At 44.8% G+C, this 22,956-nt stretch overlaps 2 protein-coding genes across 6 annotated transcripts in view; one reads left to right on the top strand and one right to left on the bottom strand.

Moving 5' to 3' along the window:
* PCGF5 (polycomb group ring finger 5) overlaps window positions 1-6,389 on the bottom strand; it is a 130,025-nt gene extending 123,636 nt beyond the window's left edge. Inside the window, exon 1 of the mRNA XM_059169477.1 lies at window positions 6,257-6,389. The gene's annotated coding sequence lies outside the window, so the exon portion shown is untranslated. The remainder of the gene's footprint in view (window positions 1-6,256) is intronic.
* On the top strand, window positions 5,820-15,962 carry LOC131828663 (ADP-ribose pyrophosphatase, mitochondrial-like). 5 transcript variants are annotated; one of them, XM_059169480.1, is made up of 5 exons: window positions 7,782-8,710; window positions 12,409-12,478; window positions 13,614-13,679; window positions 14,279-14,453; window positions 14,794-15,526. In XM_059169480.1, the coding sequence occupies exons 2-5, from the start codon at window positions 12,468-12,470 to the stop codon at window positions 14,872-14,874; spliced, it is 333 nt and encodes a 110-aa protein (XP_059025463.1). In that variant the 5' UTR covers window positions 7,782-8,710; window positions 12,409-12,467; the 3' UTR covers window positions 14,875-15,526. The 5 variants fall into 5 exon arrangements, 3 of the variants coding, with proteins under 3 accessions (XP_059025463.1, XP_059025464.1, XP_059025462.1); XM_059169481.1 differs by having other exon boundaries at window positions 12,412-12,478; XR_009352533.1 differs by lacking the exon at window positions 12,409-12,478 and adding an exon at window positions 15,712-15,962 and having other exon boundaries at window positions 7,787-8,710; window positions 14,794-15,065.
* Window positions 15,963-22,956: the final 6,994 nt, after the last annotated feature.

The raw sequence follows: 22,956 nt of genomic DNA on the forward strand, positions 1-22,956 counted from the left end.
GGGACCTCTTTTCGAATAAAAGTAGGCATCATTTTTTCCAGATATTTGTGATATTTGTCCAAACATTAGCCCATAAATAAACTGGGGTAACAGGTATGAACCAAGAGTGCCCTGGGCCATCAGGACATATGGCCACTCTCTCTTGTTCCTAACCCTCCTCACTCATGGAGGGCCTGGTGCAGTAGTTACCTTCCCACACCCTCTCCTGATTTCTAGGCCCTTCCTTTCCATGGACAGCCACAACACTCACAGGCCCTTCTTATGCTTTTGTTTTTAGCCACTGGCCTCTCAGATTTTCACAGTGCAATCACAGTTTATACTCTCTCCATTTTCTTCCCATTCAGGTACCCCTTAGGCACTTGTCTCTGACTTGTCTCTGACTTGTCTTCACTGCCCAACTGACCCTGTCCTCAAAGGCTGCTGACAATGGTCTCTCTGACATGTCTACTGATCTCTTCCCAGTCATTGATGTCTGCCCTGCCACCCTATCAGCCTCCACCAACCCTCCTCTCTCACCTTCCCTTACCCGGCCTTCTCCTTCTTCTCCTGCTGCTTTCTTCTCAGCATCCTAACAAGCCCACAAATACTGGTTTTTCCAAGGCTCTGCCCCAGCCTTTTAATCTTTTCACCCACACTGTGAACCTTTCTCACAACTTAATCCCTTCGTAAGGATGCCCCAAATTTCCTCTATTTGCAGTGGCTCCCATACATCTGGATGGTTCACAGGCACACAAATGTAAGCATCCAAATCCAAACTTCTCATCACTTCCATTAAAGACAAACACTGACGACACACTACTAGCAAGCGCCTTTACTAATGGTTCTTCTTAACTAGTTGAATTCCTGCCATTGCTGTCCAAAGTCACTCAGCTTCCATCTTTGACTTCTCCCTCAACTCCTTCATCTAATTAGTCATCAATCCCTGTCCCATTTACTTCTATGGTGTCACACCCAACCCACCAGCTCCCACCCTAATTTGTATTCTCCGTTGCGTCTCTTCTGGAGCATCTTAATAGCTTCCTAACTGGGACTGCCCATGGCTCCTCTGACTCAGATTAATCTTCTTAAAGCACAGCTCTCGTCACATCACTACCCACCCCCCCACACACACCAATACACATGTCTTAAAATACCTTTGATGGTGATCTACTGCCTACGAACCAGGCTCCTTAGGATCGTCACAGTACGGTCCTCAGCTTGCCATGCAGCCTTCTGCCCCACTATCCTGCCCCCAGGTTCCTCACCCTCCAGCTTAACCACATTCCTCTCTATTCCTGGATATACTCATGCATCCTTTCATTCAAGTCTTAGTATAGGCTAGTTCCCATAGCTCTGCCAGCTGAAGTCCTACTAATCATTTAAGGCCTTGCTCAAGATGTCTTAATTGTCTTAATTAAGCTTTCCCTCTCTGAAATCACAAAGCATTTTCTTTGTGCATCTCTCACAGTTCTTCCATGTAATACAACCTTTGGTTACCTGTTTTATGCTCTTTACATGACTCTCAAGCCTCTTGAAGTGTGTCAATGTCTGATTAACCTGTAGACTCCTTATACTACTGCTTTATATATAGTAAGATGAATGAGAGGCTGAAGTATTCAAGTTAACTCGGTACCCATCATATGTCATAAAAGAATGAAAAAGTACTTAATATCATCAAAGTTAATTATGCTAAATTGTTAGGAAAGCCCAGAAACAAACCACTTCTGCTGTTAGTTCAAGGATATATGAATATTAGATCATGGATCTATGAACCATTTTGCTTTGACTAACACTGCAGGAGAATTGTGCATTTTTTACTGATTCCTTAAACTACAGAGATGTTTAGAGATAGACCAGATCTTAGAGATCCTTTAATTCTCCCCCAACCCCTTGTCCTATCCCAACCACCAATGCTCCAGTCGAGAAAACCAAAGCTTTGAGAGATGAAGCTGCTCCCAGGATCACATAAATCAGAAGTCATAATTGTAGCCATTACCATTCATTATGGGCCCAGTTATACCAGACACTGGACAAATGTTATCCCAGCCCCATGACAATCCTTCAAGGGATCACCTAAGAGATGAGAGAATGCTCAAATAAGCAAAGTAACTTGCTACAGAGAGCCCTGACTGTTAGGGGCAGAGCCGAGACCAGCCCCAATTCTATTTGGCTGTCATGTCTAGGTTTTACTAATTGGACACTGTGGCAGAGGCAAGACCTACCAGCTGTCTTGACTCCTATCTACTACTACTTCTCCAGTGAATAAATATGCCAACTAAGCAAGCACACATACATATAGTTGTGAGCCATTTTGTTTGAAACCAGAGGCATGAAAACTAAACAGTAGTTTCATTACTACGAATGTTCTAAGGTTAATTACTGCCAACATTCTGACTCTTTTCAGAAAACTTCAACCTGGAAAATAGATATGTTTTCCTTTTTTATTTTTAAAGATTTTATTTATTTATTTGACAGAGAGAGATCACAAGTAGACAGAGAGGCAGGCAGAGAGAGGGAGGGAAACAGGCTCCCTGCTGAGCAGAGAGCCCGATGCGGGACTCGATCCCATGGCCCCCGAGTTCATGACCTGAGACGAAGGCAGCGGCTTAACCCACTGAGCCACCCAGGTGCTCCTTTCCTGTTTTTTTTGTTGTGTGTGTGTGTTTTCCCTTTCAATTCTTAAGTATATTCCTCAACTTAAAATACCTTTACCCAAGGGCACCTGGGTGGCTCAGTGGGTTAAGCCTCTGCCTTTGGCTCAGGTCATGATCTCAGGGCCCTGGGATTGAGCCCTGCATTGGGCTCTCTGCTCAGCAGAGAGCCTGCTTCCTCTTTCTGCCGGCTTCTCTGCCTACTTGTGATCTCTGTCAAATAAATAAAGTCCTTAAAACAAAATTTGCCCAACCACATTTAGCAAGTATTTGTTGAGCTCCTTAATGTCCAAGGTACATGAGTGGGCACAAAGTTGAATAAAACATATTTTTACTCTGAGAATTCACAAGCAAGAGGCAGTCAATGGGCTAATAGTAGGAAACACACGGCCCCCACTTATGGGAGCTCTGGCTGATTTAGGGACTTCCAACAAGATGTCAAGACACTCAGTCCTAATCCCTGCTCTGTCTGCAGCCTTGGCGAGTCATCTCACTGTGTCTCAGTTTTCTCAGCAAAGAGACGGGTACAAAAGAATGAATCGTGCTAAGTAGTTTCAAGGTCCTTGTTAGCTTTAAATTTCCATTATTGCTGAGATTACTCTTGAAATCAGATTATGTTTTTAAAATAGATCACAACAACTGTGGGGGAAACGGCACTGCTGCATGCCCGCCCTTCTTCAACTTTGGAAGTACTGAGTTCTAAAAATATTGCTATAGGAGTAAAGCTGACCAATATCTTTCCACAGTTTATTTTTTACAATAATAAAAAGTAGGGGTGCCTGGATGGCTCAGTGGGTTAAAGCCTCTGCTTTAGGCTCAGTTCATGATTGCAGGGTCCTGGGATCAAGCCCCGCATCAGGCTCTCTGCTCAGCGGGGAACTCCTCTCTCTCTCTGGCTGCCTCTCTACCTACTTGTGATCTCTCTCTGCGTCAAATAAATAAATAAAATCTAAAAAAAAAAAAAAAGAATATACTGAAGTTTACCCTCTAGGCAGGTAGCATCCAGCACTACATTTGAAATCTTCCTCCCTTATATCACTGAATGATTATACCTTTAATTCTAAGATGTTTAAAACATACTTTTAAGTAACTCCTTCTATCCACTCTGCTGTGGAGTTACTGACATTAACAACAACAATAAAGCAGAGGTAAGGTCTCTTGCACTCACTTAGTTATATTAATACTTCATATTAAGTGCTACTTACTATGGACCTTCCCAAGCGTCAGCTAAAGTTGAGGTTGGTGAAAACAGTGGGGAGGGAGGAACAGAGAACTATAAGTATTTCAAATATGAGTGAGAACATACAGCACTGTGGGAACTTGACTTTGTTGATTCCATTTCAATATCCTGTACTTCTTTTGCAAGTAGCACCATTTAATCACCCACAGTCTTCTACAGTAATACATTTTCTCTTGACAAAGCTCTATATGCCTTAGCTTTCCTCACACTCAGCATCTTAGGAGGTGATGCTCAAACCCAGCTTGTGCTGTCTGTGAAAGAGCACAGAGGAGGAAATGAATCAATCAAAAGAAAACTGGAAGAAAAAAAAATACCAAAACTGTACCATCTTAGTGCCTTGCTCACAAAAGGCATTGACTTTCAACGGTCAAAGATAGCCCTAACAAGAAATTAGGAAAAAGAATTCCTTCATTCAGGAGTTAACAAATACTCAATGCCTAATATAAGCCCCGAACTGTTCTAGGTGCTAGAGTTAAAGACGGGAGCGAAACAAGCCAAAATCCTTGCCACAGTGGAGCTTATGTTCTAGTACAAAGAGACAGGACTTGAGACAAAATAAAATCATTTCAGATAGTGATTAAGGGCCATGGAGAAAATAAAATAGGATTGGGTGTGCTTCCTGGGGTAAGGGGTGAAAAGATATTTAAGGTGATCAAGAGGGCCTTTTCTGAGTAGATGCCATTGGACCCGAGTACTGAATGATAAGAAAACTGTACTCTTAATCCTACAAATGTGGAGTGAGGTGGGAATGAGTCAAGTTAGTCTTTAAGTGTGGTCACAGTGGTTAAAAGTTCTGTATTAATGGCAAACTAAGTTCCTTTTTGGATTTGGCGTAAAACACACACACACACACACACACACACACACCCCAAAGCCTAAATCTTTAAGTCTCCTGCTTAGGAGCCACTTGTTTTTATTTTAAGATCCACTAACTTTTAAAGTTTTTGCTAATTACTTTAGCGGTACTTAACCACAGGCGATTACTAGAAGGACTGCTTCAGAACCCAATACCTCACTTGACACCAACCAAATTCTGAATGAGACAAGACCCAGCATCGCTGCGAATCAGCGCTCCTCCACCGACTCATTAATGCAGCCAGGTGTAATCCTGCAACCCTTCCAAGAACGGGAAGCAAGATTCGGGAAATCTGGGGTACCTGACACCCCAAAGTTCCCCCAAATTGTGTAAGAAGGGGAAAAACAAGCCGCCGTTCTTTTGCATGAACTCTCCCCCGCCCCTCCAGGCGTCATCGCTGCAGAAGGGCGGCTGTCCCTGGGTCAGAGGCACACCGCGAGTACGCGCGCGTGTGTACCCCGCATGAATCATCGGCGCCCGGTCCGCGGGCGATGATTCATTCACCGCCCTGGAGCTCACGGCCACACGTTCCGGGCGTACTATGACCGCCGCACACGCAGCTTCCTTAATATTAAACAAATGTTTCAAAGTACGAATGCCTGGAGCCAGAAACGTGTAGACCCAGGCCAGGCGGCGGAGAGGAAACAGCAACATGCTTCGGCCGCTGCCCAAGTGTTTCTGGGGCCGGGAGGGGAGCGGCGGACACGTCCGCCCGTCCCTCCCGGCCCCCGGCCCCCCGGCCCCCAGCACGCGCGCCAGCGGCGCCCGCAGGGGGCGCGGAGGGCGCACAGGTGGGTCCCCGCCCGGCCCTGCCTCTCGCCCCTCCCCGCCACCCGACGAAGGCCGACGCACCCTCGCCAACGCGCCTCCCGCTCGCCCCTTCCCTCTCCGTGACATCTTATATAATAACCCGAGCTAATCAAAACGGAAGCGACGCGCGCTGCCGGGGCCAGTCTCCCGGCCCGGGCTGGATGCTCGCGCCCAAAGCCCGCGGCCCCCGAACTAGGCGCCGGGGCGCGCGGCTCCAGGGCGGGGGAAGGGCCCGAGCGCCGCCCCGGCTCGTCCCTCCTCGCAGAAGGCGCTGCTCCTGCCGGTCCCCGTCAGGAAGCCGCGAGCGTCACAAACTGCGTCAGCTTCTTCAAACACATTTCATGGTCTCCCTCCAGCCCGGAGCCGGCTGCTCCCGAGGCGGGGCCGCGGCCGGGGCTGAAAGGAGCCCCTCTGGGGAGGAGAAAGTTCCTCGGGGCCCTCCCCTCGCCCGCACCGCGCCCGGCCCCGCCGCGCCTCCAGCCCCTCTCCGCGCGACGCCCGCCCCGCCGCGCAGCCCGCCAGCCCGCGCCAATGTCAGCGTGGGCAACTTGTGACCCCCCGGGCGCCGGGCGGCCCCCTCCCGCCCGCCAGGCTCTCCCGGCGCCGGGGGCCTTCCCCCTCCGCCCCCACCCCTGGCCCGGCGGAAAGCGGCGACGCCAGAAACTTCCCCGGGCCGCGCCGGGCGGGAGAGGCGCCCGGGTCCCCGCGCATCGCCCTTACCTAGCTCTCCGGAGGCCACGATCCGGGTGGGCCGCGCGGGGCGCGTGGTGCGCGAGCGCGCGCGCGTGGGGCGGTAGGTGAGGGAGCCCGCGCCGGCGGGGGCGGGGCGGGGCAGCGGGGGTGCGAGCGGCGCGGGCGGGTGGGGGGGGCCGGCCCGGCGGGCGGGCGCGAGGAGACGGAGCCGGCGGCGGCGGCGGCGGCGGCGGGCGCGGGGCGAGCGCGCCGAGGGGGCGGAGGAGTTGCCGTGGGTTTGTTTACGCATTGCTGCCCGGCTCGGGGCACAGCCCGCACTCCCTGATTGGACACAAACTGGGGCACAGCCTCTCGCCGCCGCCCGCCAGGCCTCCTCGAGCAGCCGCCGCGCAGCTCCCGGAGCGCCCTGCCCGGCACGGCCCGCGGCGGCGCCCGGGCCTGGAGGGGACGAGCAGCAGCGGCCACCGGGGGCGGCCGTAGAGCCACTCGTGGGCCCAAGGCTCGCGATCGCCCACCTGTAGTGGCGCGACCTTGGCAAGGAGAAATTCGAAACTTCGGAGGCTGGAGACTTCGTCTCATTCAGCCGTAAAAGGGGCACTCCCCCCCACCCCCCAACAGACGGAGGAAGCTTGCCCTTGAATGGACAGAAAGCCGCAGCTCAATGTGCCCCTTCGGCGATGGTCAAGCCGAACCTTCCTCTACAAGCTCTCTCTCTCTGGGGGCTCGGTTTCTTCCCGGCCTCCAGCTTCTCTGCTTGTATTCTGTCCTCACGCAGGATTCAGGTTGCCATACCAGAAGTGACCTTGCCGCATGATGCCTAAGATCCCAGATGACTCCCCTGGCCTCAAACCCCAATTCCTTAGTCTCGGATCCATGGCTGTCTCCCCTTCACTGTCTCCCATTCACTGCCCAACCCTCACCCCCAAAACCCTTACCTGTAGACAACACCTTAGATGCCTCTGTTCTTTCAAGACTGATTTTGATCCTGTTCTGTTCTCTGCCCAAACCCCAGAAAACCCCGAAGGTCCCTCAGCTTGTCAAACCCTCGTAGGCTCAGCTTGTCTAGCGTCTCCTACCATCTCTGTGCCGTCTCCCCGAACCCCGTGCAGAATCCACCTCTTGCGGTTGGCATCAGTCTGGCTCAGTCAGGTGCCCACTCTGTGCCCCTACTAGTCTGCGGATTCTTTAAAAACAAGAGCCTGGTTTCAACATGGCCCTGGGGATGGGAGAGATGAACACTGTAAGAATAAAACCGTCACTGAGTGTCTGCAGCTCTGTCTGTACTGAAAAAAACTCAAGAGAGTCTCTATCAAGAGGGTCTCCTGATAGTCTGCAAACTCAGAAAAAAGCAGACACTTCCAAAAACTGAAACTGCCCTCCATTTCTGCCTGTGTCTTTGTGTTCTTCCCCACCACACTTAGCTATGTGCCATCTCTACTCATAATGGGCACTTGATAACCCTTGGGGGAATAAAACTGAGATGTTCCTTAAGCTCAGGCTCAAGGTGATTAAAGTGAGTATGGTCAATCATGGAGGAATAGACACGAATGGCCATGAACTCATTCATTTTACAGATAATTCCTAGGCTAAGAGTCCCTCAACTCTGAGTCAAACCCTGTGGAAGTAGACCCAGACCCTTCCTGACTCTTGGGATGGCTAGATTTCTTTCTCTCTTTAGATTCACTGCTTCCAGTCCCACTGGGAAGGCTGTCTTTAAACTCTAAGGGTAAATCCAAGTGAACGTTTTCATTCCCAGGCAGTTCAATAGTGATGATTTATTGCTACGAATTAGGTACAAAGGTGCTGAGAGAACTGGAAGTGCCACCAGAGGAAGGTGAGGCAATCCTGAGATTAGCAACTGCTGGATGCACCTCCTCCCCTAGGGCTCAGGGGACAAAGGGAAGAAGCTGCCAGAACCAAGAAGGTCTTGCCCAGTGAGAGCTGGAGCCGTGAAGGAAGTAACAATGACTGCCGGAGGTCCCTCCCAAATCAGAGGAATCCCCTGGTTTCTTCCTCCCACCCTCCAGGGCCACCCAGTGGTAGAAAGCAGAAGCCAGTGGACAAGACGACAGAGAGCAGGCAGGGGTCAGAGCAGAGTAGGAAAAGGAGGTGGAATAGAGAGCACAGTGGCAAGCCACTGGCGTTCCAAGCTTGGGCGAGGCATCTGCTTACCTCTGGGACTCTGGGATTCTGCAGGAGCAGAACAAACTTTCTTTCTAAGCCCCAGAACTCCCTTCCTCCCTCTGTTCCCCTTTTGCACTTTTTGCTTCTATTCTTCTGTCCTCTTTTCTACTATAATTCCCTTATATTTCTTTTTTTTCTCTCTTATTCTCTAGTTCTCATTTTTTTCTTCCTGTTCTAGTAGACATCCTCCTAACTTCTCTTTTCTCCCTGGAGTCTCTGCTCACCTCGGTTTGTCCTACTCCTTCCTGGGCAGGATGAAGCCTTCTTCAGCATGAAGGAGAGGAGCAGATTCCTATGGTAAGCCATGGAATTTGGAACTATGGTCCCCTCCAGACATCGTGCTAGATATTTAACATGTGGGATGTCATTTCATCTTCACCTTACCCACTAGCTGGGCGACGGTGAATATAACTTTGGTGGCTTCACTATTGCCCGTCGGAAGGAAGGCTTTGCTGGTGCAGGTCACCAACATCACTGCTCTTAGCTTTCTGCATCTGTGAGTGTCTCCCTCCACCCTTTCCTCTTCCTAACCCTACGTCTTTTCCTTCCACTAGCTCAAATATTCCTCCCAAATCTCAACCCCCAACAGCCTAATAGATCTGCGCTCTAACTTGGCATTTTATCTGGCTTTTGAAAAGGTGGGTAGAATTCAATAAATAGAGATTGAGGAAAGGCCTTTTTGGTGGAACAGTGACTAATATGGTCCAGTTTGACTGAACAAAAGGTACAGCTGGGATCTAAGACTGGGTTTCAGATATTTGCCTTTACATTTCAGTTCTCTAAGACAGACTACTCAGAAACACAGATTAACCTTAAGAATACTGAGTGTGAGTATAATTCATGTAATTAGAATTGTAATGTTCTAAAGCCAGAAAGAAGTCAAGACATTGTCTGGCCCAACACGTCCATTTTTAAAGTGAATGACTTGAGGCCTAACAGACTTAGGTAACTGGAATATGACAGTAGCTAAATGCAGACATTCGAGTTTGACTACCTGTGTTCAAATGCCTGCTTTGACACATGTGAGATTATATGACCTTGAACTTATCTGTGTTTAAGATTTCTCCTCTATAAAATAGGAAATGAGAGAATCTACCCCAGTGGGTCGTCATGAGAATTCAGTGTTTTTACGGGTAAAACACAAAGCACAGTGCCTGGCATGTAGTCAGTCTCCCATAAATAGAGGTGTATATTATTAGGATTTCCCATGGCTATCCTGCTAGCCGGTATTTACCAGAGTCAGAACTTGTTCCCAAATCTTTTTGGCTATAATTGAGTGTTCTCTCCATTCCTAGAAGCTATGTCTTAGGGGGCTCGTTGAATGTCATCTGAAAACATGGTGCTCCTCCGGTTTGCCATTTAAAGAAGTTCTCCATTAGGCTCCCACTTGCTGTTCCTCTCCCTCCCCTGCTGCCCGCTCTAACGCCGGCCTCAGCGATCCCACTGTACAATCAGGATGGACTGCGGATAGTGGAGTTCTGGCAGAAGGAGGCAGCAATCTAGCTTAAGAGCTCTGAGATAGTCAAATTTGACTAATCTAAATTTCAAAGAATGAAAAAGAATCATTGAATCAAATCCTGTAGTCTACTGAGTGGGAAACCTACCAGCTTCAGTTTGGATGGTTCCTTGGGGGAGTTCCCTGGGACCAAAAAGATGTCTTCCTTTAACCCATTGCCCAAGCCTTCAATATCTTGTGATGGAAGAGACTCTTCTTTGCCCCTCCACCTTTCCTTCCTGAGTCTCTGTTTCCACATTTCAGAACTCCCCATGAGTTTCATGTAGTTCACTTTCTGGACTGTAAGCTTCTTGAGGCAATGAACTCCCCCTTGACTTACCCTTTCATCTCTGGGACCTAGCTCAGGATCTGGGGTCGAGCAGGCTCCCACGGCTACTGAACTGACTGGAGCGATGCCACACACACACACACACACACACACACACACACACACGTCCTTGAAAGGGTTCCTCCTCCTCTCCAAATCTTTGTCTCCTCGGTTGACATCCTTAGCTAGTTGTTGGCCTGCTCCATTAATTCTCCAGAAAGCATTACAACAGCTGAATGTGAAATAAATGTGTATTTTACAATACAAACTGCATTCAAAGGGGGTTATTTTAATGGTGTAAATCCAGGAAGTATTTTAAGAGGGTCAGGAAGCCATTTTTGGGGGGCCAGCTGGACTTTCCTAACACCTTCACATCACACCACACACACGGAAACTTACCTCTCCTATAAATAAAGCTTATTTGACTCTCATTGTTACACATTTTACTTCAGATTTCTTAGGCTAAATTGTAGATGGCCCCCATTCTATATATGGCTGCATTAATTATCCTGCCTAAGTCACTTCTTAAAAGGCAGTTTTCTTTAATCTTAAAAAAAGTTAATCACTGTCCCATTTTTCTCTTTGACTTCAAAACCAGACTAATGACCCAATACCTTGATCACTCATTGACCAGTGTGCCACAGACCAGTACACAGAGAGCACTTAGTAAATGGTAATTATTTTATTATTATTATTATTATTTATCAGTATTATCACCTTAAAGCGAAGAGAAAAGCTCTTCATTGCTTTCCTTCCTGATTTTTTTCAGAAGTTGAGCTTTTTTTTTTTTTTTAAGATTTTATTTATTTATTTGACAGACAGAGATCACAAGTAGGCAGAGAGGCAGGCAGAGGGAGAGGAAGGGAAGCAGGCTTCCTGTTGAGCAGAGAGCCCGATGTGGGACTCAATCCCAGGACCCTGAGATCATGACCTGAACCAAAAGCAGAGGCTTTAACCCTCTGAGCCACCCAGGCACCAACAAGTTGAGCTTTAACATCACTTTAGGAAGAGATGGATAATTTATAGTAATCCAATTTTGCGGATACCACTTGTTTCTGCTTCCCAAAGAGAGGCTAGAAGGATGATTAGGGGTTATTGCACTCCTGGGGTCCTGTAATCAGCCTGGTCCTCTCCATCCCCACTCTGCCTTCCATAATATTCTTGATAAAACGGGAATCACGCAGGCCATCTCTGGCCCAAAAAGAGTTCATAGCGGTAGACCAAAGATTTGTTCTCTGATTGTGCTTAAAATTCCTTCAGGGCTTTCTCCTGCATGGACCAGAACATTCTCTGTCGAGAGCTGTTTGTTTTTCTGCTTTGGATGACAATTTAGAAAAGAGAGTTTCCCCAGTGGCTTCCCAGCAAATCATTCTTTTGGTCTCAACTATCATACTTCATTTCTTTCCCTTTGGGTACCTTTTGCACCTTGATCATCTAATGGTCTGATTTAACTTTCTTCTCTTTGATGATAGTAAAAACAAGCAAAACCTTTCATTACTAGTTTTAATGTCCCTTTCTGGGTAGGTGTTCTGTGAAATCATCTTTGGCTCACTGTATTTCTGCGTTGTACTGGACATACCAGGCCTTCCCTGCTCCCTTGCTTTCCTCAAGTGTCTCTTGCCCCCAACCCCCACCCCGAGCATCTTGTTGTTTATATTTGAACATCTGCAGGGGTTTTGGTTTGTTTTTTTTGTTTGTTTATTTGGTTGTTGTTGTTGTTTTTTTTTTGATTCAGAGCAAAAATCGATCTTGGCCTTCCAATAATGAGATTTTCAAAGATCCTAGAATCATAAAATGTTAAAGCTGGAAGGACTTTAGCAGCTAACAGAGGCCAACTGATTCTTTTCATCATGATATACTAAGACTCAGAGAAGCCGAGTGTCAGGTACAAAGTTACATAGCCCATGGTGGTGGAAAGCTAGAACCAGCCGAAAGACTCCTGCTTCATTTGTTTCTTATGAGTTATATTATGATGACTGGAAATAATTATATGAGGAATTTATAAGTGTCTTCTTCCAACATGTTTACATTCTCACATCAGTGGTTTTCCTACTACATCTCCAGGAGACTCAGAGGAATAAGAATCCCACAATTGAAAATCAATGCAAGCATAGAAAGACACAACTTATAGACCTGGGACTATATCTCTTAATAATCATCTTTCTTTCCTAGCAGTTCTTTGCACAGTGCACACAGCAAATTTTCGACAATGATAATGATGACAATGGTTGATGATGGCCAGGTATCACATTTCTATGCTGTTAGTCCTTTTCTACTTTTTGTTCCCAATAATTCCAGTTATTTCTGGGTTTCAAGCCTTCTGGAGTCCTGGCACATTTAGCTTAGGTTTCTTTAAGAGGGTGATGAATGACTTTTCAACAGCTGCCTTGCATTGTGAGGGTGATAACTTCAAATGGTTAGCGACCTACCCTCAAACACACATGTACACATTTTGAAACTTTTCTGAAGTTAAGGAGATGTGTTCCTAAAATAATACCAATGATTGCATAAACAAAGCATTCTCTGGTCATGTAATCTGAAAATTACTAAGTGAAACAGAATCAAATAGTTTAGGCTTGGTCGGTTTGTTTTTACCGGAATTCATAGGATCTGTCAAACAGTAATGTGAACCCTGAATTTCTAAGGGAGGGTGGTGAAATATGTAGAATTTCCCAAACATGTTTGACCATCAAATCACTTATGGGACTGGTGTAACATAGAACAACCTGTAGGAAATGCTAAATATCCTTTGGGTTTCAATTAGAGTATATACAGTATTCCATTTGTTCTAAAACTATCTGTTTCATGTTAAGATATCCTTCCCTAGGGTTTGTTTTCTTGGATATAATGACTTAGCTAGTGCCTCTTCTGCTCATTATTTATCATTTTAGGATAGAGATGCCATTATTTCTCGGCCTGAATTTCTCTACACAGAGAAATCGTAGGTTGTTTAATTCTGACCTCATATCTGAGCTGCTCAATTCCCATAATTATTGCAACTGTCCTGCTATTTTCAAGGTGCAGGGTCAAAAAGGTAATGATAATTAGAGTAATGACAAGTAGCATGTCTGAGTGCATACAGTGGGCTAAATTCTGTCAAACAGACTCACGTGTAATATCCCACTTAATTGTCAGCACAACCCTATGAGATGGATATTATTATTTCATGTTACACATGAGGATTCTGAAGTGAGTTTAAGTAACTTAGCCCAAGAAGGTCCCAGGGAAGGAGGGGATGCTGGGATTGAACTGGATTGTGTTCTGCTCTTAAGGAGTCCAGGGCCCTGCCCTTCCAGTGTTAGTTCTACCACTGGAATCCTTTAAGAGCAGAGGTCATGAGGTCCAGACCTCAATAGAATCTTCTGTGCTTAACACAGCTCCTGGCATGCTGTAGCCAATTCTTCTTTGAAGAGAAAGATGAAGCAATTTGCCCACGCCATTTGGTGAGTAGATGGTGGACCCAAGATTTGAACCATCTCCCATATCTTGTGCATCATGGATTTCCCACAAGGACCATGTTCTGTGTACCAAGTGAGCTCTCTTCCTCCCCTGAGGTTGCACTCACTAGGGTTTTGATCATCCCAGACAAGGCATTTTGTGTTCCCCCTCTACCCATCTGCCAACCACCTCATCTGCCACCCCCAGTACATTCATTCTTCCCTCTCCAAAACTGTGGTTCTGGACCTAGGGAACTAAATCTATCCCTAATGGCTAATACCTCGGTAAGCATGAAAGCACTTTTGCTGTCGTTGGATGCTAATTTTGTTGGAGGTGTTTGGGCGATGTTCTCAACCCTAGCACTTGGCATCTGGAAGCCCTTCCATATGTCAAAACCTTTCAGTGTAAAATGAAAAGGCTTGCATGGCTGGGGTGGTGGGGTACGCCCCCCCGTCCACGTGACCCCCATTTGCAGTTGGTTCCACACGTGGTTCTGTATCCCTGAGCTCCACCGAAACCCCCACCGGCTGCGCAACAGGGAACGCCTGGCAAAGTGGTTAGCCATGGTGTCTCTGTCCGTGACCTTGGCCTCTGTGGCCTGCAGGCCCAGCAGCTGCCCCAACATCTCCGCTGGTTGGAACCCGCCTTCCTCAGGTGGGTTTCCTCCAAGCTTCATCATGTCAGATTCAAAGGCCGCTGCTGAGAACCCCCACAAGAAGACCAGGACCTCTCCATACCCTGGTTCCAAAGTGGAGGGAAGCCAGGTCCCGGACAAGAAAGTAAGCTGGCAGGCTGAGTGGCTGGAGTACAAGCCTGTCCAGTACACAGCCAGTTCTGTCTTGACCTGGTCCATGTGGGCAGACCCTCTGGTGGGTGACAGGAACTTCTCTTCTAAATTCAATGAGGAGGGTGGGCATGTTGAAAGAAGGAGCCAAAATGGTTTGTATGAGGTGGAGAATGGCAGGCATAGAAATCCCGCAGGTTGGCCAGTGCTGGTGGGCAGAGGGTGGTGGGGTCCCAATTAGGCTGCAGATCCCATCTTAACTAAGTGGAAAAATGATAGCAAGGGGAAGAAAATTATCCATCCTGCTTCTAAGAGGATTGTCCTGCAATTTGTAGCCATCAAAAGGAAGGACTGTGGAGAATGGACCATCCCAGGGGAAATGGTGGAGCCAGGAGAGAAAATTAGTACCATACTGAAGACAGAATTTGGGGAGGAAGCCATGAACTCCTTATAGAAATCTAGAGCAAAGACTTCGGAGCTGGAGAAACAGCTGCACAAACTATTCGATCAGTAACACTTGGTGTCTATAAAGGTTACATGGATGATCCCCGCAACACAGATAACTCGTGAATGGAGACAGAGGCTGTGAACTACCACGATGATACAGGTGAGATAACTGACTGTCTTCATCTGGAAGCTGGTGATGATACCCAGAAAGTGAAATGGGTAGACATCAATGATCAACTCAAACTTTACGCCAGGCAGTCCCAATTTATTCAATACATGGTTGAGAAATGAGGTGCCCATTGGAGGGAAGGCATGGACCCCAATGCCATGAATAGTGACTTGGAGTCTCCCAAAAGCCTTCAAATGGACATGGGTCTATATGAAACAAACAGCCCGGAACCTGTGCTGAACAGGGGATAGAGGGAACTTCTTTTGATGATTATTTGCAAAACTGTTCGCCCTGTGAAGGCTTTGTGTCAGGGAATAATATTTGAAAAATACAGGCATTCAGGATCAAAACCATTTTGGTTTTCCAATTGGAAGAGGAATATAGTCATTTGTTGTATACGTTGTATACTTGGCTGGTAATCACATTATGCAACTACTGCTCTTTGAAGAGTCATAGTTTTTTTTTTTTTTTTTTCACTCCCCACCCCCCCGCCCCGCCACTGATGTGTTCGAGTGTGGTCTAATCTAATGTTGAACCTGATTTTTTGGGATAACATTTGTTTTTCAAGTTGAGCTTCAGGTGGACTTCTATTTATTGCCTTCAAGAATGAAAGCACTCTGGTTATTCTTGTTTTTAGGATCTTTAGTTTTATGGGAAAAGTTTCATCTCTATTTTACTTATGAATGAGCTAGAAAAATAAGACGCAGCAACAAAATGAGCTTAATATCCAGCCCTCTGGTTACAAGAACTATTTCTGAACAGAATGGACTAAGCTCAGGATATGTGTTTCCTCTCATCTCAGAAGACTCAATAAATGTGAATTTCTGTCATAAAGAAGTCTTTGTCAGAAGATGTATGTAAATCTCAACCTAATAAAAATACAGTACATTTCTGCCTTTTCTCAATTAAAAAATAAAATATATATGTATATAAATAGAGAAGGTTTTAAAAGTCAGTTTGCAAACACAAAAATGCTCCTCTGACAATAAAGAATGAGGGATTCCAGAAGAATCAAATAGATCAGAAATACATTTCTTTCTTTTCTTGTCACCTAAGACAAACCTGTTAACTTCATTGGTATTTATTACAATGTATGGAAGATAAACTCAAGCCACTGCAATGTGCCTTTTATGGCTGGGGGGAGAAGAGTATTGCAGATGCTGATAACTTTGTAAGAAAACACCTCAGTAACAGTAGCAAATGGCTCTATTCACTTTCTATGTACACATACTCTGTGAAGTGCTTTATGTGTAATGACATTTATTTCTAAGGGATACCCTCTGAGGAGGGTACTTTTTAAAAAAATTTTTTAAAAAAATTAACATATAATGTATTATTAGCCCCAGGGGTACAGGTCTGTGAATCATCAGGCTTACACATTTCACAGCACTCACCCAGCCCATACCCTCCCCAATGTCCATAACCCCACCACCCTCTCCCTAACCCCCCTCCCCCGGCAACCCTCAGTTTGTTTTGTGAGATTAAGAGTCTCCTTTGGTTTGTCTCCCTCCTGATCCCATCTTGTTTCATTTGTTCCTTCCCTACCCCTGAGCCCCCCAACTTTGAGGAGGGTACTTTTATGTCACAGGTTGGGCTCCCTCAGGAGCAGTCTCTGAGGGGGAGATTAACACTGCAAGATGTTTCTTAGGGACAGGTCTTGGGACGAACTCCTGGGGAAGGGAGGAGAAGGAAGCCGGACAGGATAGAACGAGACATTGAAGTTAAAACCCAGCGAAGGCATCGGCCACCCCACGTAGAGCTCTGGAGCTGGAAGGCCCTTCTGGCTGCTCTGAATTGGGAGTTCAGGCCTTTAAACCCCTTGTTGACCAGTCACTCGATGTGGGCTGCCCCTGAAAGGAGTTGCGACCTTGGGAGAGACAATTTCCTCAGCCAGGGCAATCCCCACAGAGGGCTGACAGCTGAAGGCCATCTTCTGGTAACACTCCTAGCACCCATTAAGGGGAATCTGGGAAAGGGGAGAGCTCGGGCATTACACATACTACCCATACCACATATTCTTATCCCAGCTTTACAGATAACAATAGAGGCACAGAGAAGTTAGAGAACTTGAACTAAGTTGTACAACCAGTCAATGTTGGTGGGAATAGAGCATGGCCTGTGGGGTGCCATGGCTTACCTCCTTGACCACTGAACCCTAGTCTCTCCTGCAGTTATACTCCTGTAGTCCCCAGGTTCCCTGTGCGGTGTTCCTTTAATAAAGAAAAAAATTACTATTATATCGCTTCCCACATGCACATTTGGTCAAAGTTCCCTTTTCTAAACCTGAAGGCCATATGCCTGGTCTCTATTGTTCTTCTCTTGAAAGATGTATTTACATGGGTGATGATGATTATAAAAAGGTTTGCCTGTGGATGCCCAGCATTGTTCATGCTCAGGAACAAATTTAATACATTGCTTTTCTTTGTGACTTCTATAACCGCTTGTTTCAGGATGGAGCCATTTCTCCTAAGTATTAGTCTCATTTCAGTAACTCCTCCAGGTTGAGATACGCTCCCTGTCTATTTGAATAATTGAGGCACCTGGTTGGCCAAATTTTGAATGTTCTTCAACCTACTTTTCTTTTTTTTTCAAAATGTAAGCTCCTAAAAGGCAATATACTTTTGCTTACACATACACACACACGCACACATATGTACACACATATTAATCATTGCAAAAAACCCTGAAATAATGAAGGTCTAATGTCTCAATTAAAATATAGCTAGAATGGAATTCTTGATTTTCCCCCCCCAAGAACTCCTGATTTTTTCTCCCAAGAAAACTGTTCCTCCATCAATATCCCCTGTCATCTGGTACCCAAATCTACACAAGTTGCACAAGAAAACAAGGAATTATCCTACATTGCTTTCCCTCACTTCCCACATCCAATCCATCTGCAAAGTTTTGCTCCACTTCCAACAAATATATCCCAAACCACTCCCTGCTTTCTGCCCTCACTGACCACCCTCGTCAAGCCACCATGCCTCCTTCTCTAGACCTACCGCAATCACAATCCTCACAGGACCTCCTCCTTCCACTCTTGTCCTCTCATAGGTTAATTTTGACCAGAAAACAAAAAACAAACAAACAAACAACAACAACAAAAAACCAGACACTTCAAAGAATGTCAGCCACAGTGTGTTCCACCTCTCTTAAAACCATGCAATGGTTTCTTTTTGTACCTGAACGCTTACCCAGGGCTACCTATTCTGAATAGTCCCTATGCTCCAGTCTGACCTGGTTCCATTCTGCCCTGGGCTAGTCTAGACTTTCTTTTCCTGTCATACTTCCTATTTGCTTCTGCCTCAGAGCCTTTGCTTTGCTTTTCCAGGCCTAGAAAGTCCCTTCCATAACTTCACAAAGTGGGCCCCTGAGGTCAGTCAGATCATATTAAAATAACATTTCCTCAGAGAGAGTTTTCCTCACCACTTAATCTCAAGTAGCCTTTCCAATCAATCTCTGACTTTCTTTTCTTTTCTTTTTAAAAAAAATTTATTTATTTGACAGACAGAGATCACAGAGAGAGAGGAGGAAGCAGGCTCCCTGCTGAGCAGAGAGCCCGATGTGGGGCTCAATCCCAGGACCCTGAGATCATGACCTGAGCCAAAGGCAGAGGCTTTAACCCACTGAACCACCCAGGTGCCCCTTGTTTGATTTTCTACATAGTATTCAGCACCAGCTGAAATTATCTTGTAAATTTCTGTCTGCTTACAAGTGAGTCTAGGGATTTTTTTCTGTCTTATTGTCTGCTATACCATCAGCATCTAGAATAGTGTTTGGCGTGTCCACAAATCATACACAAATTGCACACTTTTTTAAAGGTTAGGGTTATGATCACATTATTCTTCACCTAACTTTCTTATTTAAAAAGCATTTTATCTTGAAATAATTTTAAACTTGCAAAAAGGTTGCTAAAGTAGTACACAGAGTTCTTCACCCAGTATCTAACAAATGTTGAGAACTTATTTATACAATTATTGAAACCTGAAAATAAACATTTGATTTAATAGTTTTTTTTTTACTATTCACTAATCTATAGATATTGTTCAAAATTTGCTAATCATACCACTAATGTCCTTTTTCTGTTCTAGAATCCAATGATTCCACATTTCATCTAGTTGCCATGTCTCCTTTATTTCCTCCAAATCTGAGAAAATCCTTCTTTTTGTCCCTTATGACCTCGATACTTTTCAAGGTGCTGGTCAGTTGTTTCGCTAGAATGTCCCACAATTTGGATTATTCTAACATTTTCTTGTGAATAGGTCAAGTAATACATCTTTGGCTCAAATACCACGGATGTGATGTTGTTTGGCTAAATTTTTATACTGAAAAAATTAAGGTATGTTTTACAATTTAACCACCATTAGATACAAAATAGTATATACTATATTTTATCGACATATTTTTTTTAAAGAAGGCTCCACTCCCAGCGTGGGGCTTGAACTCATGACCCTGAGATCAAGAGTTGCCTGCTCTCTGAGTAAGCCAGCTAGGTACCCCAGTACATGGTATATTTTAAAATGTCACTGTGGAATTTCCAACCACTTTGTACTACTTTTAACCAGCATTTTTATATTTTTATACACACACACACACACATGCACACACACACACAATTGAATGTATGTATTCTAACTCTCCCGCTCCTTCTTCTCTGTAAGAGAGGGTGTCCAGGAAATTGAATTTCATTCACTACACTCTTTATCCTCTTTCTTGAAGTTCATGAGATGACTCTTGAATGATATGTTACACGATTCCATCAGTTACCTCTTTCCCTCCCAAAACTTAATGGGTTCTATTTTTGTTTGTTTGTTTGTTTCTGGTCATGACTGGGATTCATGTCTGGGAATTGACTGGCTTTTGGTTAAGCTAGGAAGACCTCAGGCAGGATGACTAAAGAAAATCTTTTGGACACCAAATGTCTCTCATCTCCTATCAGGATAATTCAGGTATGTTTGATGGCAATGGCAGAGGAGGAACAAATGTCAAATGGAAACATGGAAGAGTTCTTGAGTCCCTGGCTCAGAACGGGCCCTGAGCCATTTCCCTGCAGTTTATTAGAAAAAGTAAGTCATAGGTCCACTGAGTTTTGATGTGTGGAGAAATGACTCTATCTCTTTATTGAGGAAAGTGGAAAGTCAAAGGGCATGGGCACTGAGACATGTGAAAATTGAGGTCATTTGAGCACTCCATGATTCTACCTCTATTGTGTTTTTTTTCTTGTATTGGTTTTATTGAGATATAATTTACATATCATATAGCTCACCCATTTAAAGTATACAATTTGATGCTTCTTACTATATTCAAGAAGGTGTCCAAGCATCATCTCAATCACTTTTAGAACATTTTCATCACCCTGTAAAGAAACACTGTACCTTCTCCAAGATGCTTCCTCTGACTCCCACACTAGAATTAATCCTTTATGTTCCTGTGTGGTCTTGTATATATTGTTCTGTCACAGAACTCAAGTGCAATTTATTTTTATTGAAGTCCAACCTGGTACTTGATTCAGTTTTTACATTCCCAGTATCTGGCACAGTATCTGATTGATAGTAGATGCTCAATAAATATCCACCAAAAAGAAGAGATGCAAGGTTTTGCCAGCTCATCCCAGCAGTTTACCTATTGCCATTTCTTGGGCCTCTGGCAGAAGTCCAAAAGTACGTGTTTATACTGGTGCAACTTTCAGCCACTTTCTACCCCTGGCAATGGTTGCGCAATTGTTCACTCTGATGAATCATTCCAATTGCTCTCAGCCTATTGCTGAGTATTTCGGTTTTCTTCTTATCAGGGTCATTATCAAATAAGATGAAAAACTATTTAAAGTGAAATTATGGGGAATTGCACAGTAATAGGGTGGGGAGGTTTGCTCCATCATCTGCTAGAAGTTTGGAACACACTGTCCCTGTGTACCTCCTGTTTCCTTTCTGTCTAGCAACAGCAGGTACATTTACTCAGTGCTGGGGTCTGTGCGTGCATCAGCATTAAGGCTTTCTTATCGGGGGATCTAGCAAAACATTTTAAGACAGTCTTTGATGAAACCAAGACAGATTTATCTATGGCACTTCAAACCAGCAGCTTTGTGAGAGCAGAGTCTAGGCTGTCTTTCCTTCTCAGCATCTACTATGGCTCATACGTATTTAATAAGATCCTGAATGAAATATAAAAGCTAAAAAACATGTATCATGAAATGCTTCAGAGTGAAATAGGGAGTCAAATACAAATAAAAGCCATTTTATTCAGCTCTGATGACTTTCTTAAAGCTAAGCTTGCATATGGCAGTATACTTTCTAGGTGAGAAAATTTTTGTCTTTTGGGAGTTCTTGTAAGATTTTGATAGTATACACTTTAAAAATGGAAGATTGTCAAGACTTTCCTCCTGGTTGCATGTACTGTGAATGCTAAAATCACATTTCAATGTGGCAAATTTTGCTCCCGGATTTGTCACTAACTGACTGTAGGAACTTGGGTGAGTTGTCTCACTTCTCCAAATTTCCTTGTAGCTTATAAATTCTATAAGTGCTAAATTGACAGATAGATGTAATACTTTTATATGTATGTTGTTGGAGGGAATATATGGACTTACACATTTATAAATATTATACATTTATAAAAAACAACTTTTCTAAAACAGTAATAAGAGTTTTCCCTGGAAGAAACCTGAATCCTGTTATGATTATAATTTCTTTTAAAAACAGTTTAAGAACATTGCTTTATTAGTTATCTTTTTAACTTAGCTATATTATCTCAAGTACATGGCTTAAAACAACACACATTTCTTATGTCATGGTATCTATGGGCCAGGAATCTGAGAACAGCTTAGCTGTTTTAGGGCATTCAAAGGCTACAATCAATGAACTGATTGGGCTTGCTGTCTTCTCCGAGGCCTGACTGGGGAAGGACCTGCTTTTAAGCTTACGTAGTTGTTGGAAGTATTCAAGGTGTTCCAGGTTGTCACACTAAGGGACCCAGTATGTTGCTGGCCTGTTAACCAGAGACTGCCCTCAGTTGCTTGGCTCTTAGCTCCTCTCTTGATCTGTCCACAACATGATAGCTTTTTTCTCCATCAGCCAACAGGAGAGTTTCCTAGCAAAAGGAGCAACAGTTTTGCATAATGTTGTCACATATGTGCATTCATGCATATTCTGTCACATTTGTTGTATTCCCCTAGTGAGAAGGAAGTCACAGGTCCCATCGGTATTCAAGGGGAAGGGGTGACACAAAGCATGAACACCAAGACACTGGGATCAAGGGGACCACTGTGGAGTCTATGTGCCACAGTTGGAAAATTACAAAATGTATATGAACAGTAAAGGAAGGTGAAATTCTAAAAGTGACATTATCCCCAAACAAGCACACATATAGACCTTGCAACAAGGGAAGCACTCTGCTTCTCTCTTATCCTCTGTTTCAGAAAATGCTGCCCTCTATAGCTTAGTCTTCAAACCTGGGGGATACACTTGGCTCTTTCCTCTCTCTAGGGATCCTATTCCCAACCCAATCCACCAATAAGATACCAAACATCACCCTTCTATTTCCTCTGCTTCCCCACCACTCACTTACCAATGTCTTTTCCCCTAAACACAGTTTGGCCACACTTCTCAAGTGACCTTCCAGATTGCACTCTTGCCCTTTCTTATGATCCAATTTCATACAACAGCCAGAGTGCTTTTCTTAACACATAAATCAAACCATGTTGTTCTCCTGCTTAAAATCTTTCATTAGCTTCCTATTGAATGAAAATAAAGTCCAAACTCCTTTATCTGATGTATAGGACCCTAAATAAACTGATATCTGCCTATTTCTCTAAACTCTTCTGTTCTATTATATTTCTCTCTATATACAACTGCATTGTTAATTTGTTATAATGACATATTTTAGA

Source organism: Mustela lutreola, chromosome 4 (assembly GCF_030435805.1).
Source record: "Mustela lutreola isolate mMusLut2 chromosome 4, mMusLut2.pri, whole genome shotgun sequence".
NCBI classification, from domain to species: Eukaryota; Metazoa; Chordata; class Mammalia; order Carnivora; family Mustelidae; genus Mustela; species Mustela lutreola.

Excerpts from the sequence above, each read along its gene's own strand:
- LOC131828663 (XM_059169479.1), top strand. The coding sequence starts at position 8,685 with ATGAAGGAGAGGAGCAGATTCCTATG. Across the intron at positions 8,711-13,613 it reads GAGAGGAGCAGATTCCTATG|CTCCTGGCATGCTGTAGCCA; the intron begins GTAAGCCATGGA and ends TGCTTAACACAG. Across the intron at positions 13,680-14,278 it reads CAATTTGCCCACGCCATTTG|GCCCAGCAGCTGCCCCAACA; the intron begins GTGAGTAGATGG and ends TGTGGCCTGCAG.